This window comes from Rhineura floridana, chromosome 8 (genome assembly GCF_030035675.1).
Source record: "Rhineura floridana isolate rRhiFlo1 chromosome 8, rRhiFlo1.hap2, whole genome shotgun sequence".
In the NCBI taxonomy this organism is placed as follows: Eukaryota; Metazoa; Chordata; class Lepidosauria; order Squamata; family Rhineuridae; genus Rhineura; species Rhineura floridana.
The window spans coordinates 87,807,486-87,830,359 of record NC_084487.1 but is presented as its reverse complement, the minus strand read 5'-3'; the positions used below and the strand labels follow the sequence as shown (position 1 = coordinate 87,830,359).

At 42.1% G+C, this 22,874-nt stretch overlaps 1 protein-coding gene across 16 annotated transcripts in view; it reads right to left on the bottom strand.

Annotated features, from left to right (window-relative positions):
- FOXP2 (forkhead box P2) overlaps nt 1–22,874 on the bottom strand; it is a 655,565-nt gene that overhangs the window by 71,140 nt on the left and 561,551 nt on the right. For 14 of the 16 annotated variants that reach the window (XM_061640035.1, XM_061640027.1, XM_061640028.1 and 11 more), the window contains 3 exons: nt 13,213–13,350; nt 11,839–12,012; nt 9,553–9,715 (listed from right to left, as the gene is read on the bottom strand). In XM_061640035.1, the coding sequence (XP_061496019.1) occupies nt 9,553–9,715; nt 11,839–12,012; nt 13,213–13,350 (475 nt within the window). The remainder of the gene's footprint in view (nt 1–9,552; nt 9,716–11,838; nt 12,013–13,212; nt 13,351–22,874) is intronic. The other 2 variants (XM_061640033.1, XM_061640037.1) reach the window with 1 other exon arrangement.

Below are 22,874 nucleotides of genomic sequence, written 5' to 3'. Positions count from 1 at the left end.
CTTCCACCTCTGGTTACATTATCAAGGACAAAATATTTCATATCAGTTATTAAGGTGGAAATTACATTAATTGCTTGTGGGAGGAAGATTTTCTTACTTACAATTAATTTCATGTCAATAGTGCTATGTAAGGTCAAAGAATGTAGAAGTTATTTCTTTTAATTATTTCAGTAGATGTCATCATGACTTTCCTACCAAAAAGTATTGTTAAACTTTCTTACTATCCCCTCATATATAAACTTGGCAGAGGGATATCTATTGCATAAGAGAGATACAAATCTAATTTTATTGCACTGCATTGTATGCTAATTGCTATATTTCACCCTAGTACATTAGTACTAACATCCAAGTATATCTGAAGACTGAGTTGGGTTATGAAATTTAACATTAGCGCTATAAACCCCATATCTCTTTGAAGCATGCAATGGGCGCTCATCCCCAAAACAGATACATATGCTGCTTCCTATGCACACATTGTCATGGCTCATACAGTCACTAGAGCCTGGTAATATTCTCATGTGGTGTGGAAACTGCTTGTCCCTCTCCCATCCATCACATAAGAAACATCTCATGTGAGTTGGGCACTCTATGCAAATGCCCAATTGTGCAGAATTATGGTTAATGTGAATTGCATTGTAGCATGGTTTGTATGTCTGAAGGTGCTTGAGGGTCAAACGGTCCGATAGTTACTTGGAAAGCATAAATGGACTACAGACCCATGTTAGCTAATTCTTTTCCTTTCCTCCCCTTCCCTTCCCTTTAACCATCCTGCCACTGGGTCGAAGAAGCATGTGAGCCAAGCCAGGAGAGGAACTTTTTCTTTTATCTTGGCTGCATTTGGGGAGGCCCAAACAATTTTTCTTGACTTGGGAGGGTCACTTTGAGAAGTTGTGGATTTAAGACTGAATTGTATACTGGACACATAATAATGGTAAGTTAAACTGTTGAATATCTATTGAAACTGTTCATTTAAAACATCAGAATTATACTAAACTCCAATGATAAAGTATGGTAAAATAATATTTATATAAGGATCTTCATATGGAATTGAAACTCCAACATCTGCACTATACGAAAATATATATATACTGAAAATATAATACGTCTTTCCACTGGATTCTTTATATACTGTCTCATTTGCAGAAAGTTTCAGACTTTGAGTCATCCCAGTTCACTAGTTCATCTAAAGCTGACCACAGGCAATTGGTCAATCCTTCTTCATCCCATAATCGCTGAGGTGCAGAGGAATACTCTGAAAAATAATATTAGAATAAAATGTTTGCACTTGCACATAAAGCTAAACCGTGGTTCAGTACTACATGAACAAGCCTCCATGGGTCCAAACGAAGCATTGGGATTGTGCACTCCCCCTCCCTGCCTCCAGGAAGAGAACGTCTGCTAAGTTTAGTTTTGCTTTCAGATATTCTTGGATAGCCATTACATATGAACCAGGGATCCTGCTTTACAACAAACAATAGTGAGTTGCTGCTAAACAAACCAACCTCATGCCATGGGTTATGAAGTTGACTTGTTTAACTAACCATTGTTGTTGTAAACCAGGATGCCTGGGCCATACATAACATGACGCTGAAATCCATTGAGAGTGAAATTAAACTTGACAAAAGTGCTCCCGGCTGCACAGGAGAAGAGGAGAGTGCACATGCCTGACACTTTACTCTGGTTCATGGAGACTCATCCACACAGCACTAAACCATGGTTTAGCAATATGTGCAAACTATACCACTATATGTGGAATGTTTCATCTGACTGAAGATCGATACATTTTGATTTTAGTAAGAACCGTCTTTCAGAAGTAAGTAAGCTACTGCTAGTGGAAGAGGTGCAATCTTTCACTGCCTCAATCAAATTTCCAATCAACAGTTATGTATACCAGTTCTCCCTAGCATCTTTTTCTTCAGGCAATAAAGCCCAGAGTCCATGAAATGCCATATTTTTCCACTGATCCAAATGTTCCCCAGTTCCAGGAGAAAAAGGTATGAATTTTGACAAAAAGGTATGATTTGAAGAACATTCGCATGGATTCAGGCAACTGTGTATTCTAGCAGGCAGGGATTTATGCAATTGACACATGGTTAAGTCTTATGTAGAATGATGGTGGCTGAAGGGATTCAGTTCATGATGAATTCTCATTACTTCAGAATTTTGAACAGTTGAAAATTTTTTACTCATTAAAAATAAAATGCAGATTTCAGAAACCTGACAGAGAAGGGGTTTACTGCTAGCAGTTTTGCTGTAGAGTAATATGTGGAGTACCATTTTATATTCTCTAAGAGGAGGGTAAAAAAGGTAAAGGTGTCCCCGCACTTATAGTGCAAGTCGTTTCCGACTCTTAGGGTGACGTATTGCAACATTTACTAGGCAGACTGTATATATGGGGTGGGATTGCCAGTTCCTTCCCCAGCCTTTCTTTACCCCCCAGCATATTCCGGGTACTCATTTTACAGACCACGGATGGATGGAAGGCTGAGTGGACCTCGACCCCTTTTACCGGAGATTCGACTTCCTCCTTCTGTTGGAATCGAACTCCGGCCATGAGCAGAGCTTCGGCCGTGTTATCGCCACTTACCACTCTGCGCCACGGAGGGCCTTTTAAGAGGAGGGTAAGTTGTATTAATACTAGGTACTTGCTTTAGACAATCCTATACTCACTAGCATATTTTGGATCCAACCCAAATTTTTTTATTGGCATGGACTGATCCTGGGATCTTCTGAGTGCCAACGTAAGTGCGCTTCCACTGAGCTATGACCTCTCCCCAATTAGTATATTGGAAATAAACATGTATGATTATTATTTGGGAAGGGACTGTAGATCAGTGTAGACCACACAAAAGCAGCCAGAGCAGATTAAGCTAATACCAGTCAAAATAGATAACCCTGAGCTAGATAGGCAAATAGCGTGACCTGGAGGTTATAGCCAATGTGTGTGTGTGTGTGTGTGTGTGTGTGCGTGCGCGCGCACACACGTGTGTTAGGCATATCACTCTCACTCACACATCACCTTGACCCAAACAAATGCATTCACAAAGGGGAGATACCACATCAGCTAGGATCTTAACTGCAGTTTGAGTTAAATGGACACGTTACTACAAACAGATGTGGTACTATTCTTTCACAGGTGTGATCTCCCCATGGTAGAACATGAATAAAGAGGAGTAAGCACAAACCATAAGTCAATGTCATCCTCACAATCATGTTACCATTTTAGTGTAAAATGTCTTGGCAATGTAATCCCCATCTTGGAGTCCTCCCACTTTCTTTGACTGAATTGTATAGGGCAGGGGTAGCCAACGCAGTGTCCTCCAGATGTTGGTGGACATCCCATGGTAGCTGGGGCTAATCAGAGCTGTAGTTCAACAACAGCTAGAGGGTGCCAATTGGCTACCCCCTTGTACAGGAACTATAAGACGCCCATTCCCATAAGTTACATTAGAAGAGCCTGTTGGACCAGGCCAAAGGCCCATCTAGTCCAGCAATGTGTTCTCACAGTAGCCAACCAGATGCCATGGGAAGGCCACATGCAGAACCTGGGTGAATTAGCACTCCCCCCCCGAACCTTTTCCAGGTCTGCAATATACTTTTCAAGGTGAGGGGTCCAGAACTGTGCACAGTACTTTCAGTGTTGTCATATCATAGATTTGTATAGCAGCATTATGATATTGGCAGTTTTTACTTTGAATCCCTTTCGTAATGATCCCTAGCATGGCATTTACCTTTTTCACAGTGGGTGAAAAAGGCATTCACCTGCTGCACACTGGACTGAGAACTTTATCAAGCAATCCACTACAACTCAAAGATCTTGGTCGTGGTCAGTCATTGTTACTTCAGACCCCATGCGTGTATATGTGAAATTTAGATTTTTTTTCTCCCAATGTGCATCACTTTACACTTGCTTACATTGAATTGCATTTGCCATTTTACTTCCCATTCACCCAGTTTGGAGAGATAATTTTGGAGCTCATCACAATCCCCTCCCCTTTTTTAAACCACCCTCAACAATTTGGTATCATCAGCAAACATGGCCACCTCACTGCTCACCCATAATTCTAGGTCATTCATGAACAAGTTAAAAGCATAGGTCCTAATACCTATCTTTGGGGCACTCTACTTTGTAGAGTTGTAGCTAAATTGTTTTGTTGATATGTTTGCTGCCATGGGCTCCTTCAGGAGGAATGGTGGGATACAAATTCAAATCCTCATCCTCATCCTCATCCCTCCATTAGGACAACTATCCATTTATTACTATTCTTCGTTTCCTGTTTCTTAATCAGCTATTGATCCACAAGAGGACTTCTCCTCTTATTCCATAACTGCTAAGCTTACTCAGGAGTCTTTGGTAAGGTACTTTCTTAAAGGTTTTTTGAAAGCCTAAGTACACAAAGTCAACTGGATCACCTCTATCTGTATGCTTGTTAACACTCTCAAAAAACCTCTAATAAGTTAGTAAGATAGGACTTAACCTTGTAGAAGCCATACTGGTCCAGCAAGGCTTGTTCTTCTATATGCTTGGAAATTTTGTTCTTGACAATGCATTCTACCAGTTTTCCCAGAGCAGATGTTACGGTAACCAGCCTGTAGTTTCCAGGATCCCCCCAGTCCTCTTTTTTAAAAACTGGTGTTACATTGGCCATTTTCCAGTACTCAGGTACAGGGGCTGATCTTAAGGACAAGTTACATATTTTGGTTAGAAGATCAGCAATTGTATATTAGAATTCTTTAAAAACTCTCCGGAGGATACTATCCAGACTTATGATTTGTCAGTTTTTATTTTGTCAACAATGCCTAGAACTTCATCTGTTGTCACCACTGTTTGCCTCAGACTTCCTTCCTGTGAAAATCAATTCAGGCACAAGTACCTGCCCTCTATCTTCCACTGTGAAGGCAGACACAAAGAATTCATTTAGCTGCTCCACAATTCCCTTGTCCTCCTTTGGCACACCTTTGACTCGCTTGTCATTCAAAGGTCCTGCTATCTCCCTAGTACTAAGGTATTTAAAGGTTTTTTTTGTTTTGTTGGCTCTATGTTTTTATGTGCTCAGATTCTTTTTTAGAATCCCTTACTGTCTGCTTGCATTTCTTTTGCCAGGGTGTGTGTTCCTTTTTGTTCTCCTCATTTAGACAAGGGTTCCATTGTCTAAAGGAAGCCTTCTTGCCTCCAATGGTTTTTTGACTTTGCTAGTTAACCATGCAGGCTTCCTCTTGGCCCTGGTGGTACCCTTCTTAATCTGTGTTATACATTCTAGCTCTCTTTCCAATATGGTGGTTTTAAAGAACTCGCAAACATTTTGGAGAGATTTGACCCTCTTGACTTTGCCTTTCAGCTTCTTTTTTATCAGTCTCCTCATTTTGGGGAAATTTCCTCTTTTTAAGGCAAATGTGACTGTTAGTTTTTTTTGGCAATTGTCCTTTTACACATATATTGAATTTGATCGCTTTCTGGTCACTATTGGTGATCAGTTCAACAACACATCTCACACCAGGTCCTGGGTGCCACTTAAGATAACAGGGTTAACTTAAGAGGGTTACTGTCCCTCTGGTTGGTATTATGACCAACTGTTCTAGGACAGTCAATTTAGGGTAACTTGAAATTTCACCTTCTTGACATGACTAGAATACACATGTACACAGTCTAGGTGAAGATAACTGAAGCCAACTATTACTACAGCATTCCCTTTTTTGGATGTCTCCTGAACATTTTGGTCAGGAGGACAATAGCACAAACCCAGAACCAAATTATGCCTAGAATGCAATATCACCACTTGCAGAAATTGTGTGGAGAAGTATGCCCCTTTTGCAATTTGTAGCTTGGGCTCTATGTCCTTTTTTAAGGTGATTGAGAGAGTTGTGGCATGGCAATTACAAGTACTCTTAGATGAAACAGATTATCTTGACCCATTACAGTCTGGGTTCAGGTCTGGTTATGGGACTGAATTGGCCTTGGTCGCCCTGATGGATGGCCTTTATTGGGAGAAAGACAGGGGGAGTGAGACCCTGTTATTCTTACTTGATCTTATCAGCAGCTTTTGATACCATTGACCATTGTTTCCTTCTGGACCAACTTGGTGAGATGGGTATTCTGGGCACTGTTTTACAGTTGTTCCGATCCTATCTCCAGGGTCGTTTTCAGAGAATAGCATTGGGCAATTGCCTTTCGGCCCCCTGGTAGTTGTGCTGTGGGATGCTGCAGGGTACCATCTTGTCCCCCATGCTGTTTAACATCTCTATGAAACCCTTGGGAGCGGTCATCAGGAGATTTGGGGAAAGGTGTCAGCAGTACATTGATGATACCCAGCTCTGTTTCTTTGTAACATCTAAATTGGGAGACGCCATGCAAGCCCTGGACTAATGCCTGGACTCGGTGGTGGTCTGGGTGAGGGCCAATAAACTGATTCTGAATCCTAGCAAGATGGAGGAGCTGTGGGTTGGTGATTCCCAAGTTTGAATAATTGTCAGTTGCTTTGGATGGGGTCGTACTCCCTCTGAAAGAGTAGGTTTGTAGTCTGGGGGTGCTCCTGGATCCATCTTTGTTGCTAGAGGCCCAGGTGACTCAGTGGCTATGAGTGCCTTTTACCAGCTTCAGCAAGTAAGACAGCTGCGGCTGTTTCTGGACAGGGATAGCCTGAAACTGTTGTCTATGCACTGGTAACCTCCAGGCTGGATTAATGTAATGCACTGTATGTGGGGCTGCCCTTGAGGTTGGTCCGACAGCTGCAGCTGGTGCAAAATGTGCCCACAAGACTGCTCACAGGGGCAGGGTATCGCCACACATCACCCCACTGCTTAAAGAATTGCACTGGCTACCTATTAGCTACCAGGATATGTTCAAGGTTCTGGTTTTGGTTTACAAAGCCCTATACAACTTGAGACCAGGATACCTGAAAGACTGTCTTATCCCTTATATACCCAGTTGATCACTGTGCTCTGCAGGTACCATCTTATTAAGAGGTCCATTCCGCACAACATAGGAAACAGAACTTTAGTGTGGCGGCACCTACACTGTGGAATTCCCTCCCCTTAAATATTAGACAGGCATGTTACTCTTGCAACAAGTCTTTTAAGTAGAGATCTTATCCCAGTCTGCATCTGTGTTGGAATTGCTTTTTTTAAAATGTTTTTAAAGCTTTTCTAAAAAAGATGTTCTTAAGCACTTTTTAAAAAAAGATGTTTTTAAAGATGTTTTGTTTTAATATGTTTTTAAGGATGTTTTGCTGCAATATATTTTAAAGCCTGTTTTATGATGTTTTGTAGTGTTTTTAGTGCTTTTGTTTGCTGCCCTGGGCTCCTACTGGGGGGAAGGGTGGGATATAAATCAAATCAAATCAAACCAATCAATGAATAAAAAGTGACAGGGTGGGATATAAATCAAATAAATAAATAAATAATATAGAGTGACACCACCTTCAATATGCCCTTCCCTGTCCTTCCTATAGAGTTTGAATCCAGAGACAACCACGTCCCAATGGTTCTCTCCAAATCACCAGGTTTTCATGATGGCCACTATATTTAAGTTCTACTCTGTGAGCAAACACTCCAGCAAACCCATTGTGGTTCAGAGACTTCTAGTATTAGTATATAAACACTTAAAGGCAGTTTCTCTCTCCAAATGTCCTTGGCATTTGTATTTTAGCCTATGGTGCTTTGGCCTCTCTCAATTGCTATCATGTGCCCCTGCACTCTCTGTGTCTAGTTATACCCCTCCCCCACTTAAACAATTATAAAAAATTCACCTTCATCTTCATTCCAGGAAGGAAAAGCTGTTCTAAACCAGACCCACCTCAGCTCCTGTGGGATTCCCCCACCGCACACACAATCAGTTTTAAAGCAGTTTTGCAACCCTTTTGATTTTAAGCAGATTAAGCAATCTGGTTCGATCCTGGTTCAAGTACAACCTGTCCTTTTTGTACAGGCTCAGTTTTCCCCTAAAACCTCTTGTCCTGTCACCACTGTCTCATCCATACATTGAGATTACATAGCTTTGCCTGACTAGCTGGCCCTGCATGTGGAACTGGTAGAATTTCAGAGAAAGCTATGTTGAAGGTCCTGGCTCCCAGCATTCTACCTAGCAACCTCATTTTCCTTTCAGGGCCTCATGACTACATTTAGCCATTTCATTGTTGCCAACATGCACCATGACTCCTCTTCAGCACTATCTACCAGGCTCTCCACAACCTTCATGCCTGGTAAGCAATTCACCCTGCAGTCTGTACACCCATCTAACAGCCAGCTATCTATGTTCCCACCACCAGGATCTCTCCATCTCCTAGAGGAGTATCCTTGGTATGAGGGGAGAACTGCTTGTCCCCTAAGGAATGGGTCCCTTCTAAGTGATTATTTCTTTTTTCTTCAGAGTGATGTTTTCCTTCTCCAAGAGCCTCTTTTTCCAAGGGAGCTTTCATCCTGGGAACAGAACACAACTATCATGTCCCATCAATATCTGGAGGGGGCCTCATTGACTACCCCAGTACAGGGATATAAGATTTTTCAGAATTTCAGCATTACCTGTTTCAATTCATTTGTGTTAAATTATGTAGTTATATTGGCCTGGTTCACACGTCAGGCTAAGCTAGAGGTATGCTAGAATTCTGTCCAATTAGGATTTGGTACCAAATTTTCCAATAATTAGCTTATTCACTATCATTGTGGATCAGATTTTAATGTAGCGATTTTTCCACTGTTATTTTCAGAAATTGATTTTTTTAAAAAAAAGTGTCTAAGACATTGATATTAATATCAATATTTTTCCGAGGGGGGGGGAACTGATTAGTAAAAGCAGTGACTTGCAGACAAAGAACGAACTCAAATCGATACCAGCCTGTTAGATCAATGGAATGTTTTCAAACTGGCACCAGGCAATGGATCCGATTCCTAGGCTAACCCAATGGCTTAGCAAAAACACGCAAGTGTATGAGCCCCCAGATAAGAGATTGTAGATGCTTTGCTTTTCCTGGTTCATTTTGCTGTTGTGCTGCATTGAACTAAGCCATGGTTTGCCTTACCATGTCATCCAAACCTGGGTTTGTGGTTTATCTCTCTCCAGACTAACCAAGAGGTGTAACCAAGGTTCAATGTATGGTTTACAGCTTGTGGTTTGTCTGTGAGAGCTACACCATAAGTGTGGGTTTGGGTGACAGGACAAACCAAATCATGGCATTGCTCAGCACAGTGCAACAGCAAAATGACCAGTGAGGAGTGAAGTGGCTGCAGATTCCTTTCCCACAGCCTGTACATTCATGCTAGGTCATGGTTTGGCTTAGAGTCACATGCAAACCAGGCTACTCACACAAAATCTGGTTTCTGCAATATGTCAGTGTAAACTAATGAGACTTCAAATGAGATGGTGTTATACTTTGTTTTCAGCTCATAATGAGTACAGCTTTTTATATTAAAAAAAACACACCAAATGCAGCATCCTCCCTAAAAGCCTTATGGTTAATACCTAAAATCCCCAAAACCACCCACACAACAGGTCATGCTGGAGCAATAACAAAAAGATGTGAACTGGAAAGAAGTTATGTCACATGTTATTATATATACCTTGTGGCAGAGACTGGACAGGAAGAGCAGACTGGCCAGGTGGAATGGAAATGAGTCCCTGACGCTGAAGATTCAGCAGATGTTGCTGCTGTTGAAGTTGTTGCATCTGGAGGAGCTGCTGCTGGAAGACAAGCTGCTGGGCTGCCAACTGCTGCTGCTGCTGCTACAAAAAAAATCAAAAGCAAATGCAGCAAAGAGGGAAGTCTGCAATGAAGGCTGTAAAGCAAACCAGTGTCCACTCAATTTGTTTCCCCTTTCATTTCTGCTATTAAATAAATAACGTTATTTACAGAAATAACATTTGGTTTATTTTTTTTAAAAAAAGCTTTACATTTTTTTAAGTCCCTGGATTGTTGGGGGGGGGGGAGAAAAGAAAAAGCAAGGCAAGATGCTCTTAACATTCTTCTTCAGCAAAGGGTCAGAAGAAAACAGGCAACAGCTGTTCCGAAACGGTGGGATGGGATGGGGTAGGGGGAGAAGCACACTTCATGATAGATAATAAATTTATCTAGGCTAAAAGTGTAACTCTTTACAACTGTCTGTGATTCAAAGGCACTCTTGTTTTTCCATTTGAATAAGTATGATCCACAGTGGCCCATAAATGAAGTCTCCAGTGATCTATTAGTAAACTGGGATGTAGCCTTCATTTTACTGGCCTGTTAGTTCCTTTGCTGCTCTTGTTGGAATACATTAAAAACTCAGCATTGTATTCAAGGCCAAGAAGAACCCTATTATAAGGGAAAGCATAACTTCCAATTTTGTGAGGCATTACAAGACAAACTGGAGTTCTTCAGGCTCAGGGGGGTATAAGGATGTAGTCACACTTCAGAGAAAGACAAGCTGCTGTGGAAGACCTTTCCTTTTTTTTAGTTTGGGGAAAAGAGAAACTTCTGATGCACTCACTGGAAAACAGACTGCATAATGGAGCAAGTCATGTGGATTGGCCAGAGCCTCAAGAGAAATAAGGGAGCAATTTCTATTCCATAGTTGACGGCTGTCTGAAATTCTATTCACAAATCCAAACAGAAACAAAGCCTCAGGAGGTCAGAACGGTTTCCTTCACGTTTGCATAATGGGCAGCTACAAGACAATGTCTACGATACCTGCTGATCAATTTAACTACTTCACATGTTTTGTTTGTATTATGTTTATAGTTGATGCAGTTTGCTGACAAGTGCAAGCTAGGCCTGAGAAGCTGGCTTGTCAGGTTGATTTATGAGCATATCAAACTGTAACTTTCTGCTCACCACTCCAAACATACAGTAGCAGTTCATTAATCAGGGTCTGTGACTTCAAAATCTGTGACCAGTTCTTTTCCCTGCTTCCCTCATCGGTCTCCCTGTTATCCTTTTCTAAATAATGGACTAAATTTGGGTGATCTCTGTTCTGTGTCATAAATAAAAGAAGAATCTTTCATCAGTTTATGATTCCTTACATATGCCAGATAATCAGTATTACTTGGCCCATTAGATCATTGTACAATCATATTCATGGGTAAACATTAGGGGACAATAGAACTGGACAGTAACCATCAGGTCCCATACTTACAAACAAGGGAAATTTCAGTATTCTACTTTTATCACTGTTACACTTAAGGCTGCCAATTAAGTACAAAAGCACTGATGACTGTACTGATCCCAGAGACATAAACAGAGAACTGATAAGATTATATCCTTTTTTGGATCAGTCAGTACTGTAGAAGGCAATACAAACGTTTGAATTATACAGAATTCTCCATCAAGCAAAATGAGTACTCAGAGCACTCAGCCTGATGTTCTACAGCAGTTCTGTGTAACTCTCAAGCTTGTATAATACTTCAACTCTTTATTGGTGTGTCTGTGTGGGTATAAACCCTACTCAACAATTCTATGGGCCATTTCACAAGCTCAGTTTCATGCAATGATCCCTAAGGACATTTTTATATATAGAATGTCTTATATAAACCAGAATCTCCATAGATACATCTTCCTGTTTCTGGTGGTGATTTTTGCATTTACAACAGAAATCTTCCTCCCCTCAGCTTCTGCAATTACTAGAATCACCCTTAGAAGAAAAGGCTGTTTCCATGGAGAACTTAGTTCCTACGAGACATTCTCTGTGTGAATATGTCTTTAGGAAACACCATGTGGGGACAAACTTGACTGTGTGGACTGGCCCTGAGGTATTTTAACACCAACAGCTTCTTAGGTAGACAACCTTAAAAAAACAAACCCCAGAATATCTAGCTTTTTTCATCCTCTATTCAGGCACCAGCAATGATTTATCAATTAACTATTAAGGTTCTACCTCTTTCACTTGCTTTCCAGGGTGCTGCTGTTGTTGCTGCTGCTGCTGCTGCTGTTGTTGTTGTTGTTGCTGCTGCTGCTGCTGCTGTTGCTGCTGCTGTTGCTGCTGCTGTTGCTGCAAAAGCTGAAGATGTAACTGCTCTTGCTGTTTCTTGTAAAATTCTTGAAGTTGTTGCTGAATAAATCATTTTGACTTTAATAAATAAAGGCAAAGTTTCAAGTATTATAAATCTCCTAAACTCTTCTAGACTGGCATGTGGTAGAGTAGTCATTAGGATGCACCTCAGAACAAAAATGTGGTTTGAAGAAACAGATCTACATACATTTTTTCCCAAGGCAGCTCTGAAATTTTCCAGTGTAGATTCCAAAATATCCTAAACAAAAGGGCATAGAAAATCTGTATTCTAAAAAGCATGCAACAGAGCCCAACTAACTCCCCAAATTATCACACTTAATTCAACACCCATTTTACTTAAAAAAAATAGCCTCAAGTAGAAACTCTACCACTTGTAAACATTCCAAAGTTCCAGCAAGGCCAAACAAAATGTCCTATTCGTTAGAGATGATAAGGGCGGAAAGTTAATTAACCTGTCACCTGGTTCAGCTGGATGCCAGATTTGAACACTTCAAAAGTTGAAGACTTTTGAAAATTACAGTTTGTCTGTAATTTCCATGATGCTACATATCAAATGTTTAAACATACTAAGAATGAAGACATTATTTTCTTCATTATAATTATGCTAAATTAGCATATGCCCCAAAAGTTAGGCAAAATTATAATGCACATTATAATAATGTGTGATTGATAACACTGCCTTTGTTCCAGGAATGAGAGGTTTAAACATTTTAGATGTTGGGCTAGAGGAAGAGCAACTTGCTTCTCCCTTTCCTATCTCTACAGAGGCAACTTTTGTGGAAGTCAAAAATAAAGGAACTTTAAATAAAATGAATTTTCTCTTTGATGAAAAAATGCTGGTAAATTCAAATTTCTTAACTGCCTTCCACTTATATGACTAAAGGGAACACTTACGTGTTATGAATGTTAAAGCAATAATTATCTCAAGGTCTATTTACACTTCCTTCGCCAAACTACAACTCAAAATGTGCCTGAACACTTGAATATTTAAATGTTGATTTGTTTTCTATTCATTGCTGTTGTTATCTGACATAGAGTATTTCAAGTTGCAACACTAATGTTTTCCTGCTACACTTTGAAATCTGAAGACTGAGAACATTGGGTATATATTTACATCATGGGCAAGCATGTACAAAAAACAATGTATTATTGAGCACACGAGCCTCGTATGAAGCTCCTGTCAATATTTGTGAGTAAGCCTGAGTGATGTTAACAGTTCAAACAGGCACCCAACATTACCTGCTGTAACATAACTGCTTGCTGTTGTTGGAGAAGTGCTTGAAGTTGCTGTGGAGACAATACTTGTTGTTGGAGAATTTGCTGCATTTGCTGAGGGGTGATCACCTGGGGAGTCATCATGGCCACTGACACAGGCACCTAAAGAAGCAAAGATTGCAAATTTATAGAAGTTCACATTCATAATACTTCAGAGATCATATTTTAAAAATATGCTGTGATGAAGTTAGCCTACTTGATCTAATTCTAGATAACAGCAGCCGACCCATACCTTTTTGTAGAATTCAATAGAAAACTGTGTGGGATAGATGGATGTAGGGATGTTTGAGGAATTAGATTCCTATGAATTCCAATGCAAACTGACCTGACCCGCACCTAATATGCACAGACCAATGTGCAGATTAGAACATAAATATCATTTTTGTTCTTGGCTCACAACCCACACCAAAATGTGCTAGAATGAGTATTTTGTGATGAAAGACATGTAGCAATGTGTACATAGAGATAAAATACTTATTGAAATACATATTTTCTGATAAATATGTATCTATATATGAATTTTTCTACAGTTTTCTTTTTTTTCACATTAATGAAGAAATGGGAATGAACTTAAAAAAACAAATGTGAAAATGGCATGGACCAAAAATATAGAATACTGATCTATCCATTCCTAGCTGGATGTTCTGTTCTTGCTGTTTCTTCAGTAACAGTAATTACCTCGTTCCAAAAAAGCTCTTTACTATTTTATTATACCTCTAAATATGAACAAAATCTGCCTCTTTTACTTGACACCTACAGACTTTTCTAGTAATCAGTGTGTTGAGTTGTTGTCAGTCAGGAACCTTAACAATTTTGATATCCATATTAGTAACTTACAGCCCAATCCTGTGCATCTTTACATAAAATGGAAAATCCTAGTTTCCTCAAGAGGGTTCACTTATGAGTAAATGTGCACAGACTTTCAGTCTTAATGACTGAGACATGCCAAGCATCTTTATACATAGATTTAACATTGTTCACTTCCAGTATCAGTGATGTTCTGTTATTTTAACAACCAGAACTGTGCACTCCAATTCTAGACACATCTGATTTTATCAGGCTCCGATTTTATATTTCACATGTCTTGTAAATTACTGCAATATTTCTATGTTGGCTAGTATAAAATGGTGCATTTAAAAGTAGATGATCACATGTTAGGGCACTTAGGATGTTACATTCAATCTTCTGAAGAGTCATAATACAACAGCTGGATAAAGGACACAGACTACTTCTCAAGGTATAAAAACAAACGTGTAAAAATCAGTTGCAAATGATATTTTGGACAATATATGTGTTCAGATGAAAACACATTTTAATAGCCATTTATAGTGTCTGAAGAGAGCCGGTGTGGCGTAGTGGTTAGAGTGTTGGACTACAACCTGGGAGACCAGGGTTCAAATCCCCACACAACCATGAAGTTCACTGGGTGACCTTGGGCCAGTCACTACCTCTCAGCCTCAGAGGAAGGCAATGGTAAACCACCTCTGAATACCGCTTACCATGAAAACCCTATTCATAGGGTCGCCATAAGTCGGGATCGACTTGAAGGCAGTCCATTTCCATTTTTCCATAGTCTCTGAAATGGTCTTGGATTGTCTTGAACCCAAGTACATCATCAGCTTGCCAGATTCTGTGCTTGGAGTAAAATATATTTTCTAGCCACACTTCTACAAGTGCTATTGTATAAACATTGGTCTTTGCATTTATTTAAACATTTGATTTGAACAGAGTGAAAATAATGGGTGGGAGGAACCCCAGCATAGATGTGATTATGCAAGAAACACACTTTGATATAAGCCTGAGCTGTAGGCTATACCTTCCTACACACAATGTCCCACATTTTCCATTACTTATCAGAGGTGATAAAGGGCATCCAGAGTTGCTGGGCATTGTGGGAGTTGTGGTGTGGTGATGTACTATGCATGAACGTGACTCAGTGATGCACTCTAAGCCATTAACTGGATTCTCCTTTCCATATAATATATAATAAGAGTGGGCAGTGGGGAAGACCTGATTTGTAGCTTACATGCCACAAGCTTCTTTGGAGCCCTGAACACTACTGAGAATGTGAGGTATGTCCCAGGAAGCTGGGCATCATGAAAACTACAAAAATGCCTGCATGGTTGTTCCATGCATGTGGTGGAAAAATCCACGGTCAGAAACCACTGTATTGCCTTCAGTGAAGGGCCACATTCATGACTTGAAGGCTGCACTGGGGTTTTGGCGCATAGTAATGCATGTTATTGTATATGCTAGGGCTTAGAGGTTTCTAAAAGATCCACTTCTGGGTTCATTTCCCACCAAATCTAACCCTAAATTGATCCTCAGCAGAGGGTGGGGAGAGACACGGCCATTAGTGTCATGAACCTGTAATGTTCATGAATTATTAAAAATCTTAAAATCAATACTTTGGCTCCAGCAAGGGACTCTGGGAGATTTTTACAGTTAGAAAAGACAAGCCTTTGCCAATTTACAATTCTGAGTTTCACTTCCCAGCTGAAGACGGTTAGAAGAAGCCTTAACAAGCTGCACCTGTTTATCTTTGCTGATTAGCAAGTGCCTGGTACCCAAGGTCATCCTTGGCCTGTACCGTTGGAAAAACACAGTTGGGAGGGGGGCCCGCAAGGCGCGAAAATGTGAGAAACATCGAGAAGAACGTTACATCAGCCAATTCCTGATTGGTCAATTAATCTTGGACCGTTAGGATCCTTTTCCTTTAAGTATAGGGCTAGAGACCCATAGCCTTTGTTCTCTGTTCTCTGCCTATGCTGACTTGGCACCAGAGTTCCAAACCTTTCTGCCTTATGGTTCCAGGGGGTTGCCTATGGGAGGTAACCTATGTCTGGTTCCATTGCTTTATGTTGAACATCCATCTCTCTTAGGAGGGATGCCACACAACCAACTACCTCGTGTGTAAGTAGTTAGGTGAGTTAGTTTGTTATTTTCTTGTTGTGTGTATGAATTCTCTTGTAAGTACCTAAACCCCTGTTTGGGTGTATGGTCTTAAAGGATTATTTGCTGCTATATTTGATGTGCACTTATATATCTTAATAAAGCTTCTATTTAACCTGGTGTGTTCATTGAGAGAAGGGGTGGTTCTGGATTCAGTACCTTGACCATTCTCAGTCACTAACTACCAAGGAAGGTTAAGAAGTTAAAGGCTTGTATCTTAAGTGTTAAACCAGAGGTGCCAGGCAAGGAGTGTAACTGTGACTCTTGCCCCCTAGGACCTTGGTTTTATATACTTTCTGGGCTCAGAGATCCCCTGGCTCTGAGTGGACCAGCATACAGGGGTGGTGGCAGCCTACCTTCCACCTTGCAGGGTTGTTGTGAGCGTACACAGCCTTGGCAAGGGTGAAGTAATAGTCTTTTGGTTCCAGTCTCATTTCCCTAAGGGTGGGGGTCTGAGTCTGACGCATGATCCCAGTGCCTTGATGGTAGGGATTCTTGACAATTAGTACTCCAAATAAAATTATGAATTGGTGATATTTATTCCTATTTTCTCAAGGCATCATGCATGGTTTTCCCTCCCATTTGAAATGCATGTGATTGTGTATGGCATGAGTGGTCAACCTTTTTTCCCCATCAAGAGCCACGCATTGTTAATGGGCAGAGCTAGAGAAAAAAGTGTTCTGGGTTAACTTTTCTAGAATAAAGACAACTCTGCTTCAATTTTCACCATGACTACCTCAGATTAGAATTCCTAATCCTTTGCAGGTCTACTGAGATGTAAGTCCTATTGGTTTGGATGGAGTTTACTCTCAAATAAGAATAGAAAGGATTTGTTTGTAATACAACAGACCAATATGGCAACTATTCAGGGGAAAAAAATGAAAGTTATTCCTTTCTGATTTCGCTGTGCAACTCACACACAACTACATGTCAGAAGAGCAAGGAACAAACAGAAAGCTGTAGATGAGCTAGTGTTAAAGAGTGTTGGACTAGTTCCTGGGAGGCCAGGGTTCAAATCTCCAATCAGTCATGAAGCTTGGAAGATTACTTTTAAAAAGTAATGAATCACAGTTACAATTACATGGCCAAAAAAGTAGTAATTACCATTACAACTACAATTGCTCTGAAAGTAATGGATTACTTTACTTTTTCTCAAAAGTAATAACTACGATTACATTTCAGTTACTTTTTTAAAAAATGCCTACAAGGTGCTGGCCTTGGCTGCTGCACATCTAAGTAGCCTAAAACAATATTAACAATAAATGCACACATACAGAGGTAGCAGAATAATTCTTTCTATCCATAAGATTGCAATGGTGGTCTCTCTGTCAGTAAGGGAGGTGGGGAGGGAGAGGCCACTACTCAGATCTTTGCACATCAAAGCAAGTGCAACCCCCCCACGCCAGCAAGCATAATCTCTCCCACTTAACCACCTCCCAGACCGTGCCCTGCCACCAACTAAGGAACACTCACCCAAGCAAACATTTTCTTCTGAGATGCAAAGAAGTTAAAATACTGCAAATGCAGCACAGTAGAGGGTGGTGGAGGCCACTTTGTGTGCCAAGTGCAAACACAGTATTCACACACACACACACACACACACACACACACACACACACACACACACACACTGTCATCTTTCACCTTCACAGTTCTTTATCTCCATTCTGCTGCTGCCTCCTTCTCCTCCTTCATCCATGTTCTTGCCTTCCAGCTCCTTTTTCCTTCCATTCCATTCATCACCACCACCATTCATTTTTTTAAAACAATTGTTTTCTCCACTCTACCCCGTCTCACTCTCCACCTCCTCCCTCGTCGTCTCCCAACCATGCACAGAGCATGAGGGAAGAGCGACACTGCAGAGAAGCCCAGTTTGAGGCACATGATTTTCATCCACAAAACAGAGGATCAGAAGACTTCCCCTGCTTCCCCCCCCAAGTAATGCCCCCAAGTAATGCTGGAAACATTGGATACTCCACAAAAGTAATAAAATTACTCCTAATTCTATTACAATAAAAATGTAAAGGAATTACCCACTCATTCCTCAAAAAAGTAATGAATTACAAGTAATTCGTTACTTGTAGCGAATTACTTCCAAGCTCTGGTTCTACATTATGTTATTACAAGGCAAAGACAATAAAAAGGTGTCTGGGTGGGAGATGAGTCTTTTGTCCAAACTGTAGCCTGTTTACTTTCTCCCATAAACATCAATTACTTCCATTGACTCACATGGGGCAAAGTAAATGGACAGCATTGTTGGTGGGCAAATCCTGCCCTGTACTAGGAACTGGGCTCACTGGGTACAGTGAGTCACTGCCTTTCAATCCCATGGGAATACTGAATTGTCACACATGGTAGACATCATTGAAGTGGGGGCAGAACTTATCTCTGGCACTGATTGACCACACCACAATGACAGAGATACTGTGGGGATTACGTTTCTACAATTGACGTGCAGTGTATGGGAAGTACCTCCCTATAGTAGCTATAGGAGCTCCATCTTCCTCTGCAGGCACCCTGTCCATGTGACTACTGCTCTGGAGTGTTTGCACCTTATGTTGGGTCAGCGGGACAGACTGGGGATTCTGTTGGTGTACCGCCCACCCCGCTGCCCAACAGACTCCCTAGTTGAGCTGACGGAGGTGGTCTCGGGTGTATTGTTGAGATCCCCCAGACTGTTGGTTCTGGGGGATGTCAACATCCATGCCGAGGCCGCCTTATCCAGGGCGGCTCTGGATTTCATGGTCTCCATGACGACCATGGGACTGTCCCAATATGCCATTGGCCCAACACATGTAGCAGGGCATACTCTATATTTGGTTTTTGCATCTGGACATGGAGTTGGTGATCTGAATCTGGGGGGCCTTACGTTAGTCCCTCTGTCATGGACAGATCACTGCTTGCTGAAGTTTAGACTTACAGCGGCTTTTCCCCTCTGCAAGGGTGAGGGACCTATTAAGTTGGTCTGCCCCCAGAGACTAATGGATCCAGATGGTTTCCAAAGGGCTCTGGGGAGTTTTCCGGCTGATAGGGCTGGCACTCCTGTCGAAACCCTGGTCGAGCTATGGAATACAGAAATGACCCGGGCGGTTGACATGATAGTCCTGAGCGCCCTCTCCTGTGTAGAGCTCGTACGGCTCCATGGTATACCCTAGAGCTGAGAGCGATGAAACAATCGGAGACGGCTTGAGTGCAGATGGAGGCGAACTCCTAGTGGATGTAATTATACACTGGTAACTGCCTATGGTAAGCTGTATTTAGGGGCAGTGAGGCAGCCAAAAAAAACTTGCTGCCACTATCCAATCATCAATCTGCCGCCCCGCAGAGCTCTTCAGAATTGTCCGGGGCTATTACACTCTGGCCCCAGAGACATGGTAGAACCATCTGAGGCCCGCTGTAATGAATTTGCTAGGCACTTCCAGGATAAAATCTTTAGCATCTGCCAGGACTTAGACTCCAGTGTTATAGCAGGCAAATCAAGTGAGGTATCCAGAGCACAGACTTGTCCCGATTTCTTGGATGAGTTTCAGTTGGTGCAGCTTGAGGACGTTGACAAGGTGCTTGGACAGGTTCATGCAACCACTTCTGTGCTGGATCCTTGCCCTTCTTGGCTAATAAAAGCTAGCAGGGATGGAACAGCCTGCTGGGCCAGGGAAGTGATTAATGCCTCTCTGTGAGAGGGGGTGGTCCCTGGCTGCCTGAAAGAGGCAGTAGTGAGACCACTCCTGAAGAGACCCTCCCTGGACCCAGAAAATCCTAATAACTATAGGCAGGTAGCAATGTTCCATTCCTGGGCAAGGTCTTGGAACGAGTGATGGCAGGCCAGCTCCAGACACTCTTGGATGAGACCGACTATCTGGATTGATTTCAGTCAGGTTTCAGGCCTGGTTTTGGCACGGAAACAGCCTTGGTCGACCTTTATAATGTCCTTTGTCGGAAGAGAGACAGGGGGAGTGTGACTGTTGATTCTCCTTGATCTCTCAGTGGCTTTCAATACCATCGACCATGGTATCCTTCTGGGGAGACTAGCTGAGTTGGGAGTGGGAGGTACGGCATTGCGGTGGTTCCACTCCTACTTGGCAGGTCGCCTCCAGAAGGTAGTGCTTGGGGAACATTGCGTGGCACCCTGGACTCTCTAGTATGGGGTTCCTCTGGGGTCAGTTCTGTCCCCCATGCTGTTCAACATCTACATGAAACCGTTGGGTGCGGTCATCCGGAGCTTTGGAGTGCGTTGCCATCAGTATGTTGATGACACACAGCTCTATTTCTCCTTTTCATCTTCTTCAGGTGAGGCTGTCAATGTGCTGAACCGGTGCCTGGCTGCAACAATGGACTGGATGAGGGCTAATAAACTGAGGCTCAATCCAGACAAGACTGAGATGCTGCTAGTGGGTGGTTCTTCTGAGCAGATGGTGGATGTCCAACCTGTCCTGGATGGAGTTGCATTCCCCCTGAAGGAGCAGGTTCATAGCTTGGGGGTTCTCCTAGAACCATCTCTGTCACTTGAGGCTCAGGTAGCCTCGGTGGCACGGAGTGCCTTCTACCAACTTCGGTTGGTGGCCCAACTACATCCCTATCTGGACAGGGATAACCTGGCTTCAGTTGTCCATGCTCTGGTAACCTCTAAATTAGATTACTGCAATGCACTCTACATGGGGCTGCCTTTGAAGACGGTTCAGAAGCTGCAGCTTGTGCAAAATGCAGCGGCCAGATTGGTAACAGGGACCAGACGGTCCGAACATATAAAACCGATTCTGGCCCACTTGCATTGGCTGCCTGTATGTTTCCGAGCTCGATTCAAGGTGCTGGTTTCGACCTATAAAGCCTTACACGGCTTGGGACCACGATACTTTATGGAACGCCTCTCCCGATACGAACCCACCCGTACACTATGGTCAAGATCAAAGGCCCTCCTCTGGGTGCCTACTCCAAGGGAAGCTCGGAGGGTGGCAACAAGGGAGAGGGCCTTCTCAGTGGTGGCCCCTAAAGTATGTAATGATATCTTTGACGAGGTGTGCCTGGCGCCAATACTGTTATCTTTTCGGCACCAGGTCAAGACTTTTTTCTTCTCCCAGGCATTTTAGCATGTGTTTTAAATTGTTTTTAAAATATGTTTTAAATTTTAAAATTTTGTTTTAAACTGTTTTTAAAATATGTGTTTTAAATTGTATATTTGTTTTAATGTTTTTGATTGCTGTAAACCGCCCAGAGAGCTTAGGCTATGGGGCGGTATACAAGTGCAATAAATAAATAAATAAATATCATATTGGGTTTTCAAAGCATTATAGAACTCCACATATACTTGAGGTACCACACATGACTTTTTGGGTGCTGTGAGGGTTGAAAATGATCCCCGTTATAAAAGAACTGATACATGCATTACCTTTTCAGTTTTACTAAATGTACAGTATTTATTTATTTAAAATATTTCTGTCCCGCCCTCCTATACTATAATAGGGCAATCAGGGCGGCTTACAAAAATAAAATCAAACATGTACATAATAAAATTGTAAACAATCAAATCACAAAAACATTAAAATAAATTAAAATACATAAAATACAATTAAAATACATAAAATACAATATGGAGTGGTACTAAAGGGGACTACAAGGGTAAAATTTAACGTAGAAGTCATAAAACCATAAAATCAGTGTCAGGCTCTACCTTCAGTCCCTCTCAAAGGCTCTCCGGAACAAGATCATTTTCAGAAGTCTCCGGAAAGCCATAAGGGAGGGAGCAGAGAGGACTTCTTGGGGTAGGGTGTTCCGGAGCTTGGGGGCCACAGCTGAAAAAGCTCTCTCCCACGTGCCTGTCAGTCTAACGTCTTTCACTCCAGGCACGCAGAGGAGACCAGAGGCAGCTGATCTTAAATCCCAGGCAGGTACATATGGGCGTAAGCGGTCCCTCAGGTACATTGGTCCAAGGCTGTTTAAGGCTTTAAAGGTCAGAACCAGCACTTTGAATTGGGCCCGGAAGCAAATTGGGAGCCAGTGGAGTCGATAAAGCACAGGGGTGATACGCTCCCTGCGCCATGCTCCCGTTAACATTCTGGCTGCTGCATTTTGAACCAACTGCAATTTCCGAACCGTTTTCAAAGGCAGCCCCACATAGAATACGTTACAGTAATCAAGCCTTGATGTCACCAATGCATGTGTCACTGTGGCCAAGTCAACTGCCTCCAGGAATGGATGCAGCTGGTAGACCAGTTTGAGTTGGCCAAAAGCACTCCTGGCTACTGCAGTCACCTGATATTCAAGCAGCAGGGCAGGATCCAGGAGGACTCCCAAACTGCGGACCTGCTCCTTCAAGGGGAGTGCAACCCCATCCAGAATAGGTTGCAACCCCGTCCCTGGTGCAGTTTTTCCCTTGACCAGCAGTACTTCCGTCTTGTCTGGATTAAGTTTCAGTTTGTTAGCCCACATCCAGCCCTTCACAGCCTCCAGGCACCAGTTTAGGATGAGCACTCCCTCCTTGCAGTCAGGTGGTAGGGAGAGATAGAGCTGAGTGTCATCAGCATATTAATGACATTGTACTCCAAATCTCCTGATGACTTCTCCCAGCAGTTTCATATAAATGTTAAAGAGCATGGGAGTCAAAATGGAACCTTGTGGTACCCCACAGGCCAACGGCCAGGGGGTCGAGCAGTAGTCTTCCAGCATCACTTTCTGGGTCC